Genomic DNA, 15,241 nt, shown 5'->3' on the forward strand with positions numbered 1-15,241 from the left:
GACTCCTGGGGGTGGAATCCCAAACCTGGAGAAGTTTTCCTGAGAAGGGAGAAGGAGGCAGGAGCAGCCTGAGGGAGCTGCTCACTGGGGCCCTCAGAATCACAGAATCCCAGAATGTTTGGGTTGGAAGAGACCTCCAGGATCATCCAGCCCAACCTTGGACCAACACCACAATCTCACTGCTAAACCCTGTCCTTAAGGACCAGCTCCAAATGCCTTTTAAATGGGATGGGGACTCCACCACTGTCTGGGCCATCCCAATGCCTCACAACCCTCTCATATTTCCTAACATCCAAGCTAAACCTCCCCTGGTGCAGCTTCCATCCCTTCCCTCTGCTCCTATCCCATCCCTCAGGAGCAGAGGCTTTTCCCCTCCTCATTCCCAGCTCCCTTGAGGCAGCTGAAGAGATCCATGAGGTCTCCTCTCACCTCCTCTTCTCCAGACACAAACCAACCCCAGCAACAAGGAGTTTCCCCGTTCTAATTTTGGCAGCCAGGCAGAGAGGACCCAAGGGGTGTTTTTCCAGCTTGCTGTGTCCCACCCAGCTGGGCTCACCCCACATTTGTTCGGCTCAGTCCTGGGGCAGTTTCGGGGTGCTGGAAGGGGCACTGAGCCCTGGGGGTGTTTGGGATGTGGAGCAATCAAAGGGGAACCGGGACACATCCCAGTTTGGCAGCCCCGCTCCTTGCGGTCCCCGTGGCTTGGGGCTGGGCTGCACTCAGAGCCTGGCCCCAGCTCCGCCTTCCTCCTCTTTTTCGAGCTCCTAGAAAACACTCGTCCTCACTCGGCTGCTCCTCTGCTTCCTCCTTTTGCCTCCTTGCCCCAGGACAAGCTCCATGTCCTGGCCGGAGCTCCTTGCCCCCTGGCTGGTGATCGCAGCGGGGCTGGGGGGCATCCTCCTGCTCTGTGTCTCCACCAAAGATGTGCCCGTCACCCCCCCCGGGGACAAGGTAAGGCTGGACAGGGGACAGCGAGCCCGGGACCTTCCCCTTGGGGTCTCTCGCTGGGATTCCGGTGAATTCCCATTCCCTGCACTCCTCAGTTCTTCACCAAACAGACTGAGGAGGGAGGAGCACCAGGCAGGGCTGGATGGTGTCCTGCAGCCTCTGGGGCTTTTCAACCCAAACCCAAACCTTTGGCTGCTCAGGGACACACGGGCTGGGTGTGGATCATGGATCAGGGGGATGCTCAGCAGAGGCTGAGGAGAAGCAGCCCCAGGGCAGCAAGGACTGAGGGGAGGAAGAGCCACATCCTCCTGAGAGTCACTGGGAATTTGGCCCTGAGCTTATTCTGTCTTTAAAAAACAAACAGAAAAATCTTCCATGCTTCCTCCTCTTCTGTCCTCTCTCTGTTTCAACCTAAGAACCTGCTCTGTGCCAGAGGGGCAGAGCTGAGGGGGTTTGTTCCCATCTGCTCTGCCTCCTGGTGCAGAGGTGAGGTGGTGGCACCAGGGTTTAACCAAGGAGGAGGAGGAGGTTATCCTGCATGGGTAGGGATACCAGCCCTCCACGCTCCTCCTGGAAACAAAACTGGATTAAAAACTCCTTATTGCCCCATGCTTTTTCTTTCCCTAGTGCTGAGCTGGGGCAGGAACATGGGGATCCTTTCCCCACCACCAGCAGCCTCTCATTTTGTGAAGGAGGTGGAAAAAACTGGGTTTTTTTTTCCAATACCATTCATTTCTTCCTCTTCTGACACAGAAATCTGAGCTGCCAGTGCTGTGGGAGGAGAGCAGCAGGCTCAGGCAGGGATCCCCAGCACCCTTCCAGCCCAGGCACCCTGTCTGGGGCAGCTGGAGCCAGGCTCTGGCTTCTGCTAAACCCTCCTGAGAGTGTTCACCACCTCGTAGGAGGTTTCTCCTCCCACTCCTTCACAGCTCCAACTATTTCTGTACAAGATCCAGCTCTGAACATGCATGGCCACGTCCCTCCCAGATGGCACCAGTTTCTTTCGTCTCTGTCTAGGAGATGTCCCAGTTTGGGGTCATGTAACCGGGGTGAGGAGGAGAACCTCAGCTGTCAGTGGGACAATCTGAGTGTGGGGGCACCCAGAGCAGGCACAGGGCTCTCATTTCCTGCCCCTCACACAGGAGGTGCAGCTCACCGAGACCTGGCCAGCAGCAGACACCAGATTTTGGGCTGCTGAGAGCAAGAAACCCCTCAGCCTCCCTGCCAGGAGACAGGAGAACAGGCAGGGGGCTGAGAAATCTCACCTGGGCTCCTGTTGTTTCTGGCAAAACATCAGCTTGGGCTCTGTGGGGCTGGTGCCCTGGGCAGTGGATGTGCTGTGGCTCTCAGGGGTCTGACCCAGGCCCTGTCCCACATCTCTGCAGCAGCACAGCAAGCAGGGATCCAGCTGATCAGTCCCTGCAGGAAAGCTGCAACAAACAAAAAAGCTGTAACAAACCATGCTGGGAGCACTTGGGGTCTGAGAATCAGTGAGCCTGGATAGCACCGACTCCTGCTGCTTTAGGACCTGTTTTTCCTGAGCTCCAGGTGGCTCATCTGGCAGTGGAAGCCTCGTGCCTGGTTTCAGGAACACCCACAGAGCATGGCACCCTCAGTCTGAGGTGTCTCTGGGTGTCTCTGCTCCTGCTGCCCCTCATGCATATTCAGAAATGCAGATGGCTCCCTGCAAACCCAGCTCATCTTCTGGCTTCACCCACCCACTGAATGTCAAAAACCACCCAGGAAACCTGGGTCCTGCTGAGCAACCCTACAGTAACAGGGCAGCAGCCACTCAGTGGTGTTTACCTACAATGTTTTGGGGTTTTCCAGTATGGCATCGTGCTGGCTGCTGGCCCATCCCACACCATCCTCTTCCTCTACCAGTGGGCCCCCAGCAAAGGGAACAAGACTGGGGTGATCAGGGACTGGAGCTCCTGTCCTGTGCCAGGTAAGGTGCCCACCTCCTGCTCAGTGGTCTGAGGGACTGGCAGGGGGGGATGGAAACCCGGGGTGGGGGCCATGGCTGCAGTTCCCTTGGCTCCTGTGTCACCCAGCAGGACACTGCAGACACAACTGGTGGCACTGGAGCACCAGCTGCTTATTGTCAGCAGGGATCTGCTCACCACAGGCAGGTGCAGCCACAGGACATCAGAGCTCTTGGCAGCAGGAGGTGACACTTTTATTGGCCTGCTGGAGGCAGGGAGGCACAGGGAGAGGATGGGCTTGGTCCTCACGTCCATGGGGATCAGCCCAGGCTGCTGAGCTTCTCACCCAAAGGAGACCAAGAACAGCAACAGGGACAAATCTGGCTGCAGGGTGACTCCTGGTATCCTCTGCCTCCTCCTGGCTGTGCTCTGGGCAGCTCCAGAACAGCTGCAAAGACTCCAGCCCCCTGTGGTGGGGTCTGATGGCAAAAAAATGAGCTCACCTCAGCCTAAGTTGTTGCAGTCTGGAGAATACTGGGGTCTTCCTCACTAGTCTGAAGCCAACTGAAAGGGTTCTGTGCAGCCATGCTTGGGGTTTTCCTTCCCTGTCTCTCCCCATCTTGCTCTGCTGTGCAGCCTGATGACAGCAGGAGCCACGTGCTGTTCCCACAGGGGAAGGGGATCTGTGCCCTTGCAAACCACAAACTGAAAATGCAACAAGGACCCCCTGAAACCTTGCACGTGTCCTCTGAGTGCTGCCACTCCACTGCCTGGGCTGGAAACAGAGCCTGGAGCAGTCTGTCAGCAGGAAGCAGAGGTGCAGGAAGGTCTCAGAAGACGGGGCCCACGGCAGGGTGGTCACAGCCCTTGGGCAGCAGCTCAGCCCTGGGCAGTCCCAGGAGGGCAAAGGGAGTCACAGGAAGGTGAGAGGACCAGGGGGTGGGGAGCAGTGATCTGGAAAGGAGCCCAGGCTTGCACACAGCTTCCCCTGCTCAGCACCACCTTCCCTGGGGCAGAGCTGCCTTGTGCAGGTGTGGGGCTCAGGAGCCACTTCTGCTGACACAGGAGGGGAAGTGGTTGGAGCAGAGAGCTGGCAGAAGCCATGGCTCTGTCTGCATGGCACCGTGTCCCTGTTACAGCCCCTAAAGCCACGTTTCCTGTGCACTGAGACAGCCCCAGCTGCAGCAGCAGTGCCACAGAGGGTGGCAGCAGAGCCAGGGTTCTCCCAGTGCCATTTGGGGTTTCCAGGTGTGTTCTCCTCCCAGTGCTGTGTTTTAGCAGGACCTGCAGGAACTCCTCCATTCCTGAAGGTCCTCTGTACCCAGGCCCCAGGACATTAACCTCTTAGGTAACAGCTCTCACACTTCTCCCCTGCCTTTCCTTAGGAAATCTCCTTATTCCCTTCAGGTCTAGGAGTCTCCAACTACTCAGACTCTCCTCAGAAGGTAGGGAAGAGCCTGGAGCCATGTTTGAACTGGGCCCAGAAAGAGATCCCAGCAGAGCAGCACAGCCAAACCCCCCTCTACCTGGGAGCAACCTCCAGCACGAGGCAGCAGAAGTGAGTGAACCCCCCCTGAGAATCAGGCAGTAAATACACCTCCCCCTGCCTGCCTGCACCCCTCATCTGCTCCTCAGGGAAACTTCCCAGAGCCACAGAATGTTTGGGGTTGGAAGGGACTTCAAAAGATCACTGAGCCCAACCCACAAACCCTGCAGCAGGTCCTGATGTGTCTGAGGGGGGTACAGCATGGCTGTGTCCCCTGTGCCCCCCAGGCTGCCAGGAGGATGTGCAAAGCCTCCTCCACAATTAGGGCTTCCCAATTAGTGCTGAGGAAAACTCCCAGGCTGGGAGCTAAAGGGTTTCCAGTTGATAAAACTGCCCCACTGGTGCTTCTGGTCAGGGAATGGTGGTGGGAAGAGCCACCTTACCATACAAACTCCTGGGGACTTTGTTCTCAGTCTCCCCATTACTGGGACCTTTATCTGCTCACAGGCACTCCAGAAAAAGGTCTGGGGGGGTCAGGGCAGTGGGGCAAGGCCACAGGATGGCCTCAGGGACAGAGGGTACTCAACTCCCACATTGCTGAATAGTGGCACAGCTGCTCCCACCATCCCCCCCCTGTCCTTGTCCCCAGTGCCAGGAGAGGGGACAGGGGAGTAGCAGCAGGACTGGGATTGTCACTGTGCCTCTCTGCTCCTGACAAGGGCCTGTACCAAATCTGCATTATTTTTCTGTTCTGCTCAGCCTCACCCAGCCCACCCTCTCTGATGGTCTCCCAGCAGCCCTGGAATCATCCCCCTTCAGCTTCCAGGGGGCACAGATCCTCTCCAGCCCAGACAAGGATGCACTCAACTGGGTTGCTGTTAACTACGTCCTGGAGAACTTCTTCAAGGTAAGGGACAACCCAGCCTGGGGACTGGGGATGTCAGAACTGAGCTGAGCAGCTCCCAGTAACCCCCAGCACAGGGACCCTGGGATTGTTAAACCCAGGGGCTTCAGACAGTGCTTAATGACAGCTGATAACTGATAATGATAACTGGCACAGCCTGCCAGAGGAGGCTGCAGGACAATGAGCTGGCTGTGCTCAGGCTAAGGACCGAACCTCCAGTGCAGGCACTGCTGGGTCCAGCTGTCCCACACAGCATGGTGGACAGAAAAGCAGAATCTTTTTGCTGCCAAAGCAAAACCCATCTGATTCCCTCTGCTTGAGATGCTGGTTAGAGTACAGCTGGGTGTGCCCAGCACAGGGCCCTGGGCTGTATTTCTCCTAAAAGAATATATTTGTTTCCTTGTTCTGGCTTCTCCAGCCACGGGGTCTTAAGAAGAACAAAAGGGCAAGAGAAAGGGGGGTTAGACTTGAGTTATTCCACATCAGGGAAGTGAAAGGCAGCTCTGATAACCAGCAGCATGCAGGCACTGGTGTGGAACATGGCAGCAGCACAGCCCCTGCCACACACACCAACCTCCTGGCCTGCACTCCTAACCTCAGCACTGCCAGGATCACTTCTGTAAGGCTACAGGAGATGAAACCACTGGGTTCTTCTAACAGGAGAATCACTTCAGCATCAAGGCAGCACTTGCAGCCCACATCTGCCCCCCTGCAAACCCCTCTTCCATTTCCCACCACCACTCACCCCCTCCTCTACTCACCCCTGCTGGGACAGCCCTGCAGAGATGGGGCAGTGCTTGCACAGGGGCTCCTCTCTTCCCTTCAAAGCCACCAGCTCAGCATCCTTATGTCCTGGGAAAAACCAAACAAACTATGTATAGCTGTACAGCACCAGAAAGCTGCTCTCTCTCTCTCTGTCTCTCTGTGCTCTCATGCTTGCATCTGACTGTGACCCAGGTGTAGAAGTTTTCAGAAGTGACCCCTCTGCTTCTCTCTGGCTCAGTACGACTGGAGAGGACAACTGGTGCCCTCTGGGCAGGGGATGGCAGGAGTCCTGGCTGTGGGAGGAACCTCAACACAGCTGACTGCCAAGATGGAAGAAGAGAACCCTGACCAGGCACCCAGAGAGGGGGTGAGGCTGGAGCTGTATGGGCAGAGCCACCAGGTGCACACCCAGCACTGCCCCTGCCATGGCACCCACCAGCTCCGCAGCTCCCTGCTCTCCAGGCTCATCCAGGTGAGGAGCTGCCAGGATCTGCAGGGTTCCTGGGCACAGAATCCCCACACAACAGTCACACGAGGTCTGGCTTCATGTGGGCAAGACTGCCTGTCACAGAGGGCACTGGCACAGACCTAAAGCTCAGTGGATTTGTCAAACTTCCTCTCTGTGCCTGAACCAGTGCCCCCCAAGCAGACACCCCCCATCCCATTCAAGAGTTTCCTACTTGCAGGCTCTTTTTGGCTCCTTACTTAATACAAGAGCATAACTCTGCTCTCCAGAGGTGCTGAGATTTACTGAAATTGTATTTCTGGTCTAAGAGGGAGGAGGAGAGGCTGGGACTCCTCAGCCTCCCACAGCAGGTCCAGGTACTGCAGTTTGCCCTGGATTCTGCAGGAGCTGGGAGCACCTGGCTGGGAGCTGGCTTGGGAGAAAGTTTGAGAAAGCTCGTGTGCTCCTCACTGCCACTTTCTGCCTTCCTTTGGGAAGCCCTGGGACAGCAACCTCCTCATCCCCTGCCTCTGCCCCTCTTTCATTCTCTCTAGGACCAAAGAAGTGCTGGAGTTGTCTCTAATCCCTGCTGGCCCCTCACCTACTCCCAGGAAGTGCAGTGGCAATCAGTGCATGGGGGACCCTGTGCTCTCACTCAGGACCCACTGGACATCCCTGGCCCTCAAGAAGTCTTCAACATCAGTGGCTCCAGCAACCCCAGCTCCTGCCTCAGCCTTGTACAGAACCTGCTCAGCCATTCCCCTCCCTGCAGCTTCCTCAGCAATTCCCCCAGCAATGGTTCCAAGCCCCTCCAGACCAGGTTCCTGGTGGGTTCCCCTTTCCACTGGGGCAGAAAACTCCTGTGGAGACCCCATGGCATGGGAGGGGTTTGATCAGCAATGCACACAGTGGGAAGAGCCATGCTGGCCCCTCTGCTAGCCCAGGGGCCACTGCTCTGGCTAATGCCAGCCCCTGCCCTCCCCCCTCACTGCCATGCAGAGTGGTCAAACATGGACCATGGCTCCCACCCGTGACCATGGCAAGGCTTTTCCTGGCATGTCTCTGCAGTCTCTGCCTCTGAGAGAGATTTTGGGGCTTCTCAGTGGCACCAGTCACAGACCAGCCAGCTCTGCCCAGTCTGTGGTAAAGCTGGAGATCCCTCAGCAAACCCCTGGGCTCGTGTCCGAGCCCAAAGCCATCGGGTTGTCACTGCAGGGCCAGCTCAAGGACAAATGAGTGGGGTTCAAGAGGAGGAATTACAGAAATATCCCCAGCTCCAGGTTCCTGAGAGCCTCCCAGGGATGTGGTGCCCAGGAGCACCTTATAAATCTCCTCATCCAGCAGAGAGGCAGCAGTGCTGCTCCCAGCCCCAGGCAGTAACCCCTCTGCTCGCGCTCCCTGCACCCATCAGAGGCTCCCACACAGCCAGGGCACCCACACCTTCTGCCCTTTCCTCTCCTGGAGTCACTGCTAATGATCTCTGCTGCTGCTGTAGGTGATGTCTGAGGCCATGGACTTCATCAGAGCAGCCGTGCCCTCCCCTGAGCTGGCTCAGGCAGTGGAGAGACTCTGTGGGATGTCTGCCAAAGAGGTAACTCTGGGATAACTCCGTGTGCAGGGAGAGGGGGAAGCAAGGAACAGTCTGTAGGAAAAACCTATGGGCTAAGAATGACAGAGCCATAACTCACTGGTTTGCTGCTTCCCTCAGGGAAAAACAGATTTGCCCAGGTTTGGGTTTTCGTGTATTTTGCCCCTGGCACTGCCTGGGCTTCCATAAACTGGGAATTAAGGCACTAAGAGATGGCACCAGTTCCCAGCCCACAGCCCAGGAAACAGCTTCAGCCTGCACAGGACACAAACCTCTCCTCCAGTGGGAAAGAAGAGGTTATAGCAAGCCTAAAATTCAGCTACTGAATATTTCCTTGTATTTTTTTCCCCCCCATCTTCTTTGGAAAATGACACCAGCTGGTCAAGGAGTCCCAGAGAAGCCTGGAGACACTTGCTGATTACTGCCTGGTGTCTGCATTCCTCTTCCAGCTCAGTGCAAAGGGATACACCTTGGACTTGGATGGGGCTGCTTGGACTGCATTCCAGAGGAAGGTCAGGAACCTCCACAGGGTATTTCCAGGCAGGAGGGAGGCTTGCTTGGTTTCAGCAAAGCCACCTTGTCCCTGCCTACCAGCCCTGCCCTCCTAGGCTTCTCCAGCAAGATGTTTCAGCAAAATAAATTCACAAATGTGATAAGCAAGAAAACCAGAGTCAGAGAGCCAGAGATCCCACACTAAAACCTTATCAAAACCTTATCAACACCATAATATAAGAGTCTGCACTCACCAGGGAAGGAAGTATGGCTTGAGCACCACTGAATGCCAAGGACAAACTGCTGATAACATTTCCTGAGCCCAAAGATGTTTTCCTGCCCTTTGGAAATCACCTCACACTTGTGAGGGTTTGTACTTGGCTTATAAGGTCTAAAGCTGCTTCAGGATATGGAGACCCTAAGGAAAGGAGGATTTGATTCAGGTCCTGCCCTTCACAGGAGCAAAGCAAGGCCCTTCCCAGCCCCCCTGAGTGCCCTGAGCAGGGGACAGTGACACAGCCACATCAGTGGCTCAGCCACCACATTAAGGGGGGACAGGCCCAGGGTCCATCCAGGGAGCCCAGGCTGGAAAGCCAGAGGAGGGCAACCTCCCCCAGAGGTCTGGGGTTCCAGCAGGCAAGAGGGACAGAAGTACCCAAGTCACAGACCTGAGGCCACCTGGCTGGGGAGCAGGAGAAGCAGCAGCTCAGCTCAGGAAAGGAGGGGGAGCTCAGGCCAGAGCTTAAATGGAGCTCCTGGGTCCATGGGAGGGGTGGAAGCCCCAGGTGAGGGCAATGAGGGCAGTTAAGGCACACTGTGCCCTCAGCTGGGGGAGCTCATTGCAATCCTAATCCTTGGATCAGGCTCCAGTAAATCATAGGAAGCCCTGGGACACAGCTGGGGGTCTCCTCTCTCCTGACCTCTCCTCCTGTTTATTCCAGCAGATGGGTGACACATCATCTGGCTGGACCCTGGGGTACCTGCTGAGTGTCACCAACACCCTCCCCCAGGACAGCCCGACCTTCCTCAAGGGGATTGAGCCCGGGGTCTGGTCCTTGCTCCTCATCCTCTTCGTGGTGCTGCTCACTGGCTCCTTCCTGCTCATCTCCTGCCGGGTGGTGGGGAAGGGGGACAGGGACAGCTCCAGTGCCAGGAACAGCACTGGCTGTGATGACAACTGACACTTCCCTGGGATGTCCCATCCTGCCAGAGGGACTTAACCTGCAGAAATCCCAAAGCTCTGTGTCTAGGCTAAGGATGGAGGTGATTTTCCTGTGGGACTCCCAGAGCCCGGGTGCTTTATTTCACCTGCTCAGCACTTGCTCTGCTGTACTTGGAGCCCATGGAATTCCCAGTGCATGGCAAGCTGCTCCTTCTCCAAATGAGAGCAGCCTGCCCAGATCCTGCTCAGACTGCAGCTGAGATTACTCATCTCAAGCCAAGGAAAGGAGGCCTCTGAGCAGGCAGGCTCAGATATTGACTGTATTTAACTGTAAAGTTAATATTGAATAATGCTGCCTGATCAGGAGAAGTGGTGGCTGAAAAAGAAGTGCTCTCTCTGCCCTCCTGTGCCCACAAAAGATGAAACCTGCAGCATCACCTCTAGTGAGGACTGGACCTGCATTAAAACATAGTCAGGATGTGACAGGCACCTTGCTTCCATCCTCTGCCTGCTCCTGCTGATCTGCCTGCTGCTCCACCTCAGTGATGGGATCCACACCCCCTGCCAGAAATGCTCCTGCTGACCAAGCATCCATCAGAAGCACTGGGGTTTGGTCTTGGCCTCTACAGGACATGGAGAACATCAAAGGAGAAAGAAAGGGCACAGAGAGTTCCTGTCTCTCAGCTGAGTCATGGCAACACAGGGTTAAAATTTGGAATTTCAACCCTTTAACCAGGACTGAAGACATCTCATTTCTCATCTCCTCAGCTGATGTGCAGACTGGGCTGAGCTTCCCTTCACCAGTTTGTCCATTTGCACTGACCTGCTTGCCTGCTGACTCTGGAAGTGGAGCAGCTCAGCTCAGCTCTCCCTGTCCTGGAGAGAAGAGCAGGCCCGGAACAGAAGCTCCCTAATTGCCCCTCCAATTAGTTGATATTAGGCTGTGACCAGAGTTACTTTGTGCCCAGGGCTCCTCTGGGACTTGGCAGCCGTTCCAGCTCCTCTGGTCTGGTCTGTTCAGCTTGTCTGGAAGATGAGGTGCTGTGCAAATCCCCGTGGTGTTGTGAGGCACAGGGATGGCTGCAGACTAACACTGTCCTTTGACTGAAGAATTCAGAGTTTCCCTCAGACACTTAAACACAGAAGCAGTTCTAAGCCTAAGGGCTGAGTGTCTCCACCTCATTTCAGGCCACTTGAAACAAATTTAAATGCTCCTCGAAGCAGTGATGTGCCTTGCAGGACTTTCAAAGCTCCCATGGCTTTAAATCCTTCACACAAATCCTTTCAAATACGATTGTCAGTCCCTTGTGCTCCGAAGTCATCCCCGGGATCCCTCCCTCCCTTCCAACACTGGGATATTCATGAATTTTCAGGCCAATTAATGAAGGTTTGGAACCTGTCAGTCAAGTTTAGAGGGGAGTAGAAACAGATCTGAGCAAGCTCCATCTTCATTTCTTTGAGTTGCACGTTAGATATTTTTAATTATATCATATTAAAGATGTTTTAATAGACTGTCTGTGTTATTCTTGGCAAGAGATGAAAGTGGGGGTTTTATTGTGAACACAGAGTGTTCCAGTGAGGAGGATGGGGATGCTGAGTTTGCCTCTCTTTATTCAGGGGCTGTTCTGCTGTGTACTTTTGGGGTTCACAGTAAGAACCCCCAAAGGCATTTCCTTCCCAGTGCAGGCAGGGATTTCAGATAACCTGATCCCTGGTGTGCAGCTGGGGAGAGATGAGTCCACACCTTTGATGTGTTTTTTGCTCCCAGCATCTGAAGAAGGTAGGAGGGACTCTGGCAAGCACATAGAAAAAAAATCCTGAGGTTATCAGGGAGTCAGTGGAATCAGGGCAATTCCTGAGCCTCCATTCCTCCTGCAGCTGGGAATGCAGTCATTAAACTGAGCTCAGGCAGCCATTTCATTCAATGCAAGTGTGGAAATTATTAATAATGAGGATTTTCTAACTGCCAGAAATTCTTCATGCTTATGGATAGATCCCCCCTTTCTCACTCAGGGTTAAACCTCTGCTGACAAATCTCTGCTCACCTGTAATTGCAGTTCTCCTCCTGTCAGCAAGGATCAATAAATATCAGTTTCATGTTGGTTCTATGCCCTGCCTACAAACCTGAACACCTTCAGAGCAGCAGGAAGCCAGAAGATGTTTGTGTGCTGCCCCATGGGCTGTCATCCTACTCCAGAACTCACTTCAGTAGCTGGAAATGCTTTTGGAAGTGATCAGCAAAACCCCAGCATCTGCCACGACTCAGTGTTCCAGTCCTTCCCTGATGCCACCGAGGTGTTTTGATGTTTTCCAAGTGCAAACTCCCACCTGGACACCGTGGAACCTGGCAGGGCAGGGTCTTTGCCCTGGGGATGAGAGGTTCCTGGCAGGAGGATGCTCCTGGATCCCCTGCACGAGTCAGACAAACACAGGAGCAGAAACTGAAGTCCCTGGGATGTGTAATGACAGGGATTGGTCACCAGAGGGATGCTGGCAGCAACCCTGAAGCCTCAGGAAATCTCCAAGGCAGCTGGAGCTGCTCCCACCACCTATTAAATAAATGAAGCAAGCAGGCTTGGCTGGAAACTTGACAAGGAGCCTCCTGATGTGGACAGGGGTGAAAGACACAGTGCAGTATGTGACAGCAGCTCTGGGCAGTGATTTAACCAGCTCTGGTGTTGGTGAAAAACCCCTGAGCAGGGAGAGAGGCACCAGCATGGATTAGAGATGAAAGCTCTTTTGGAAACAAAATAGAAAAAAAAAATTCCTAATAGGAAAAGGACTGCACTGGGAATGAAGGAGATTTGGGAGAGACAGAGGAATGATAAAATCAACTTTTGTGTGAAGGAAAGCTTATTTTTACTCACAGCAGGGGTGTCACCATATGCACACCTCATGATGGAATTAGTCACCACTTCTTGGTGGAAAGTCTCCAGAAAAACAGATTTCCTGAGCAAGAGAAAGTGAGCCCTACAGAGCTTGTCACTGGGTGATGTTCAGCAGTGGAGCTGGGGACCCAAAGAGCGAAACATTGCAGAACATCAAAAAACCTGCCTGGTTATTTTCACCTCACCTTCTGTGAGGTGTAAATCAGGTTGCTGGGCTGCCACAGCTTTAGAAGTTGCAGGGTTAAGATGGCTGGCAGCTCCTGAAGCTCTCCATGGAGATTCCTGGCTGTGTTCCTCCCCACAGAGAGCTTAGAAACACTGGCATTTTGCTTTCATTAAAAAAAAAACAAAAACAAACCTTAAAACAGAACTGTCATTCCCTGTGGATCTGCAGGTAGCTATGAGCAGAAGTGCTGCTTGACTGGGACAGAATCAGCAAAACTAAATGCTGCATGAATGATCTGAAATGCCTCCTGACCCACAGGTCCTCAGGTGGCCAAAATCTCCCAGGGAAACCTTGGAAGAACCAAACCTTCAGCTTCCCACAGGTCCTACCCCTGCTCTGTGCTCTGCTGGGGCAGATATTTTTTTTGAGACAGGTATTAGAAGACTTCACAAAGCAGAGGATTTCCACTTTTTTTGCTGCCACTGGGAATGCTGGGGGTGGCAACCCTTTCTCAAGCTTCTCAAACCTTAAAGGCAGCAAGGGCTGAAGCACAAGCAGTGAGAGCAGGAGCTACAGAGGCTCCTTCCAACAAAGAGGGGAAATCACGTTCCTCATGGATGTGCAGCCCTTTCTGACCCTCACTGAACAAACAAACAAAAACCCAAACCTGTGCCTGCATGAAATGCCAGCAGACCTCCTGCCAGCCCTGCAGTGGCTTCAGGAGCTCAGCAGCATTGCTGCTTTCCTGAGCATTCTCACTGAGAATTTATGCTGCATTTCTTTCCTGGACAGCAGAGCACAGGCCAGGCGTTCTGCAGCCTCACTTTTTATCACAAAGAAGTTTTTCCTTTGCAGATTATTCTGAAGGGATGGCATCACAACCTGGAGGAAGAGCTGCCTTTAGATTACCACAGCCTCCTATGAAACCCTCAGCAAGTCTGCTCCAGATTCCTGCCATGCCTGTGAGAATGGAATGATACTGAGGATTTGATCTGGATTTGGTGGCCTCCAGGAGCTCAGCAGAGCACAGCAAGGTGTGGTGTGTGGGCAGAGGGCCCTTCCTTCCCCCTGGCTCTGGTGTGAGGACAGCCCAGGCAGCCATCCCAATCCCTGCTGGAATTAGGTGGGATAAACCTGGACCCGAATGGTTTTGCATTGCTGCACAAACCTTTAAATCAATCAGCCACGTCTGCACCTCCCAGCCCCTGGCTGGGCACCTCTGGGGATGGGGAGGTCTCTCCCAAGGCCTCCTGGAGCTTCCCGAGATTCTCTCAGCTCACTCCTGATACTCCGGGATCCTCCCAAGGTCTCTGGGACTGCTCCTGGCTTCCTTCCAGCATCTCCAGAGGAATATGTAAGACGTTTCAGTCACTGTAACCTTTGCATGGAGCCAGCCACCAGAGCCTATCTCCAGCCAGAGCCATCCCGGGGCTGCTCCTCTCCTGCTCACCTGGCAGGGTCACAGCAGCACTGGGATTTTTGCTGTCCCAGCCTACAAGCCACAGAACAGCTCTGCCTGGAGGCAGTGCCCGGGTGTCCCCTGGCAGTGTCACTGACCCCCTGGGACCCCCTGACCCCCCTGGGTGCAGCACCCAGCTCCCTGTGCTGCCTCCTCACCCCGACACCAAGCAGCAGTCTGAGCCTGGCCAGGTCTGGAGCCTCTTTCAAGTCTGAGCTGCAGTACAAAAGAAAAAGAGATGCCAGATGAATGATCATAAAAAGGCTCTGCTACCACAATCATAGCCTGGGAAGCAGAAGCTGTGACCAAGGGATGAACCATCCCTGCAGGAATGTGCTGAGTCCGGTGGCAGAAGGTGAGAGCAGAACGTGAGGAAAGGTGAGGGGGGGATTTATCCAGCTTGGGAGCCTCATGTCTGGGCTGCAAACCCCAGCCCAGGAGGGAGGTGTGCCCAGAGCAGGGCTCTGCTCAGCCTGGGGAGGACTCAGTGAGTCAGCATAAAAAAAAAAAATTAAAATAGGTGTGTCACTTCCTATGGCTTTGCGTGCAGCTAAGGAGTGAAGCACTGCCTGAGCTGCCTGGAACTAGCAAAAATAAATGTTGTATGACACATCTGAGAGGCCTCCTAAGCCTAAAATCTCAAGGCTCATGAGAGGCTGCCCTGGTCCTTGTGACAACTGCGAGAGGAGCTCCGGAGGGACCAGAGGAACCCCCAGAGACACCAAAGGAACCTCTGGAGTCACCAAAGGAACCTCCAGAGACACCAAAGGAACCTCTGGAGTCACCAAAGGAACCTCCAGACACCAAAGGAACCTCTGGAGTCACCAAAGGAACCTCTGGAGTCACCAAAGGAACCCCCAGAGACACCAAAAGAGCCTCCGGAGTCACCAGAACCTCCCCGCTCCCTCCCACGCAGACCCCTCCTCACTCAGCCCGCACCCCTCAGAACCTGAACCCCCCCTCAGCCACCCCGGGGCCGCCCCAACCCTTCCCCTCCCTCCCCCGCCCCGTTG

General features: G+C 54.6%; 1 protein-coding gene and 1 long non-coding RNA gene across 5 annotated transcripts; one reads left to right on the top strand and one right to left on the bottom strand.

Annotated features, from left to right (window-relative positions):
* Positions 1 to 565: 565 nt before the first annotated feature.
* Positions 566 to 9,894, top strand: LOC139806386 (ectonucleoside triphosphate diphosphohydrolase 2-like). 2 transcript variants are annotated; one of them, XM_071765916.1, is made up of 9 exons: positions 566 to 951; positions 2,779 to 2,896; positions 4,281 to 4,431; positions 5,119 to 5,266; positions 6,267 to 6,500; positions 7,028 to 7,300; positions 7,969 to 8,064; positions 8,439 to 8,573; positions 9,498 to 9,894. In XM_071765916.1, the coding sequence occupies exons 1-9, from the start codon at positions 838 to 840 to the stop codon at positions 9,732 to 9,734; spliced, it is 1,506 nt and encodes a 501-aa protein (XP_071622017.1). In that variant the 5' UTR covers positions 566 to 837; the 3' UTR covers positions 9,735 to 9,894. The 2 variants fall into 2 exon arrangements, with proteins under 2 accessions (XP_071622017.1, XP_071622016.1); XM_071765915.1 differs by having other exon boundaries at positions 5,179 to 5,266.
* A 155-nt stretch (positions 9,895 to 10,049) lies between these two features.
* On the bottom strand, positions 10,050 to 14,820 carry LOC139806389 (uncharacterized). Of its 3 annotated transcripts, none has more exons than XR_011730233.1 (4): positions 14,387 to 14,820; positions 13,938 to 14,109; positions 11,920 to 12,932; positions 10,050 to 11,507 (listed from the first exon to the last, which is right to left on the bottom strand). It is a non-coding gene; the product is annotated as an uncharacterized lncRNA (long non-coding RNA). The 3 variants fall into 3 exon arrangements; XR_011730234.1 differs by lacking the exon at positions 14,387 to 14,820 and having other exon boundaries at positions 11,920 to 12,451; positions 12,579 to 12,932; positions 13,938 to 14,195; XR_011730232.1 differs by lacking the exon at positions 14,387 to 14,820 and having other exon boundaries at positions 13,938 to 14,195.
* Positions 14,821 to 15,241: the final 421 nt, after the last annotated feature.

Source organism: Heliangelus exortis, chromosome 22 (genome assembly GCF_036169615.1).
Source record: "Heliangelus exortis chromosome 22, bHelExo1.hap1, whole genome shotgun sequence".
Lineage (NCBI taxonomy): Eukaryota > Metazoa > Chordata > Aves > Apodiformes > Trochilidae > Heliangelus > Heliangelus exortis.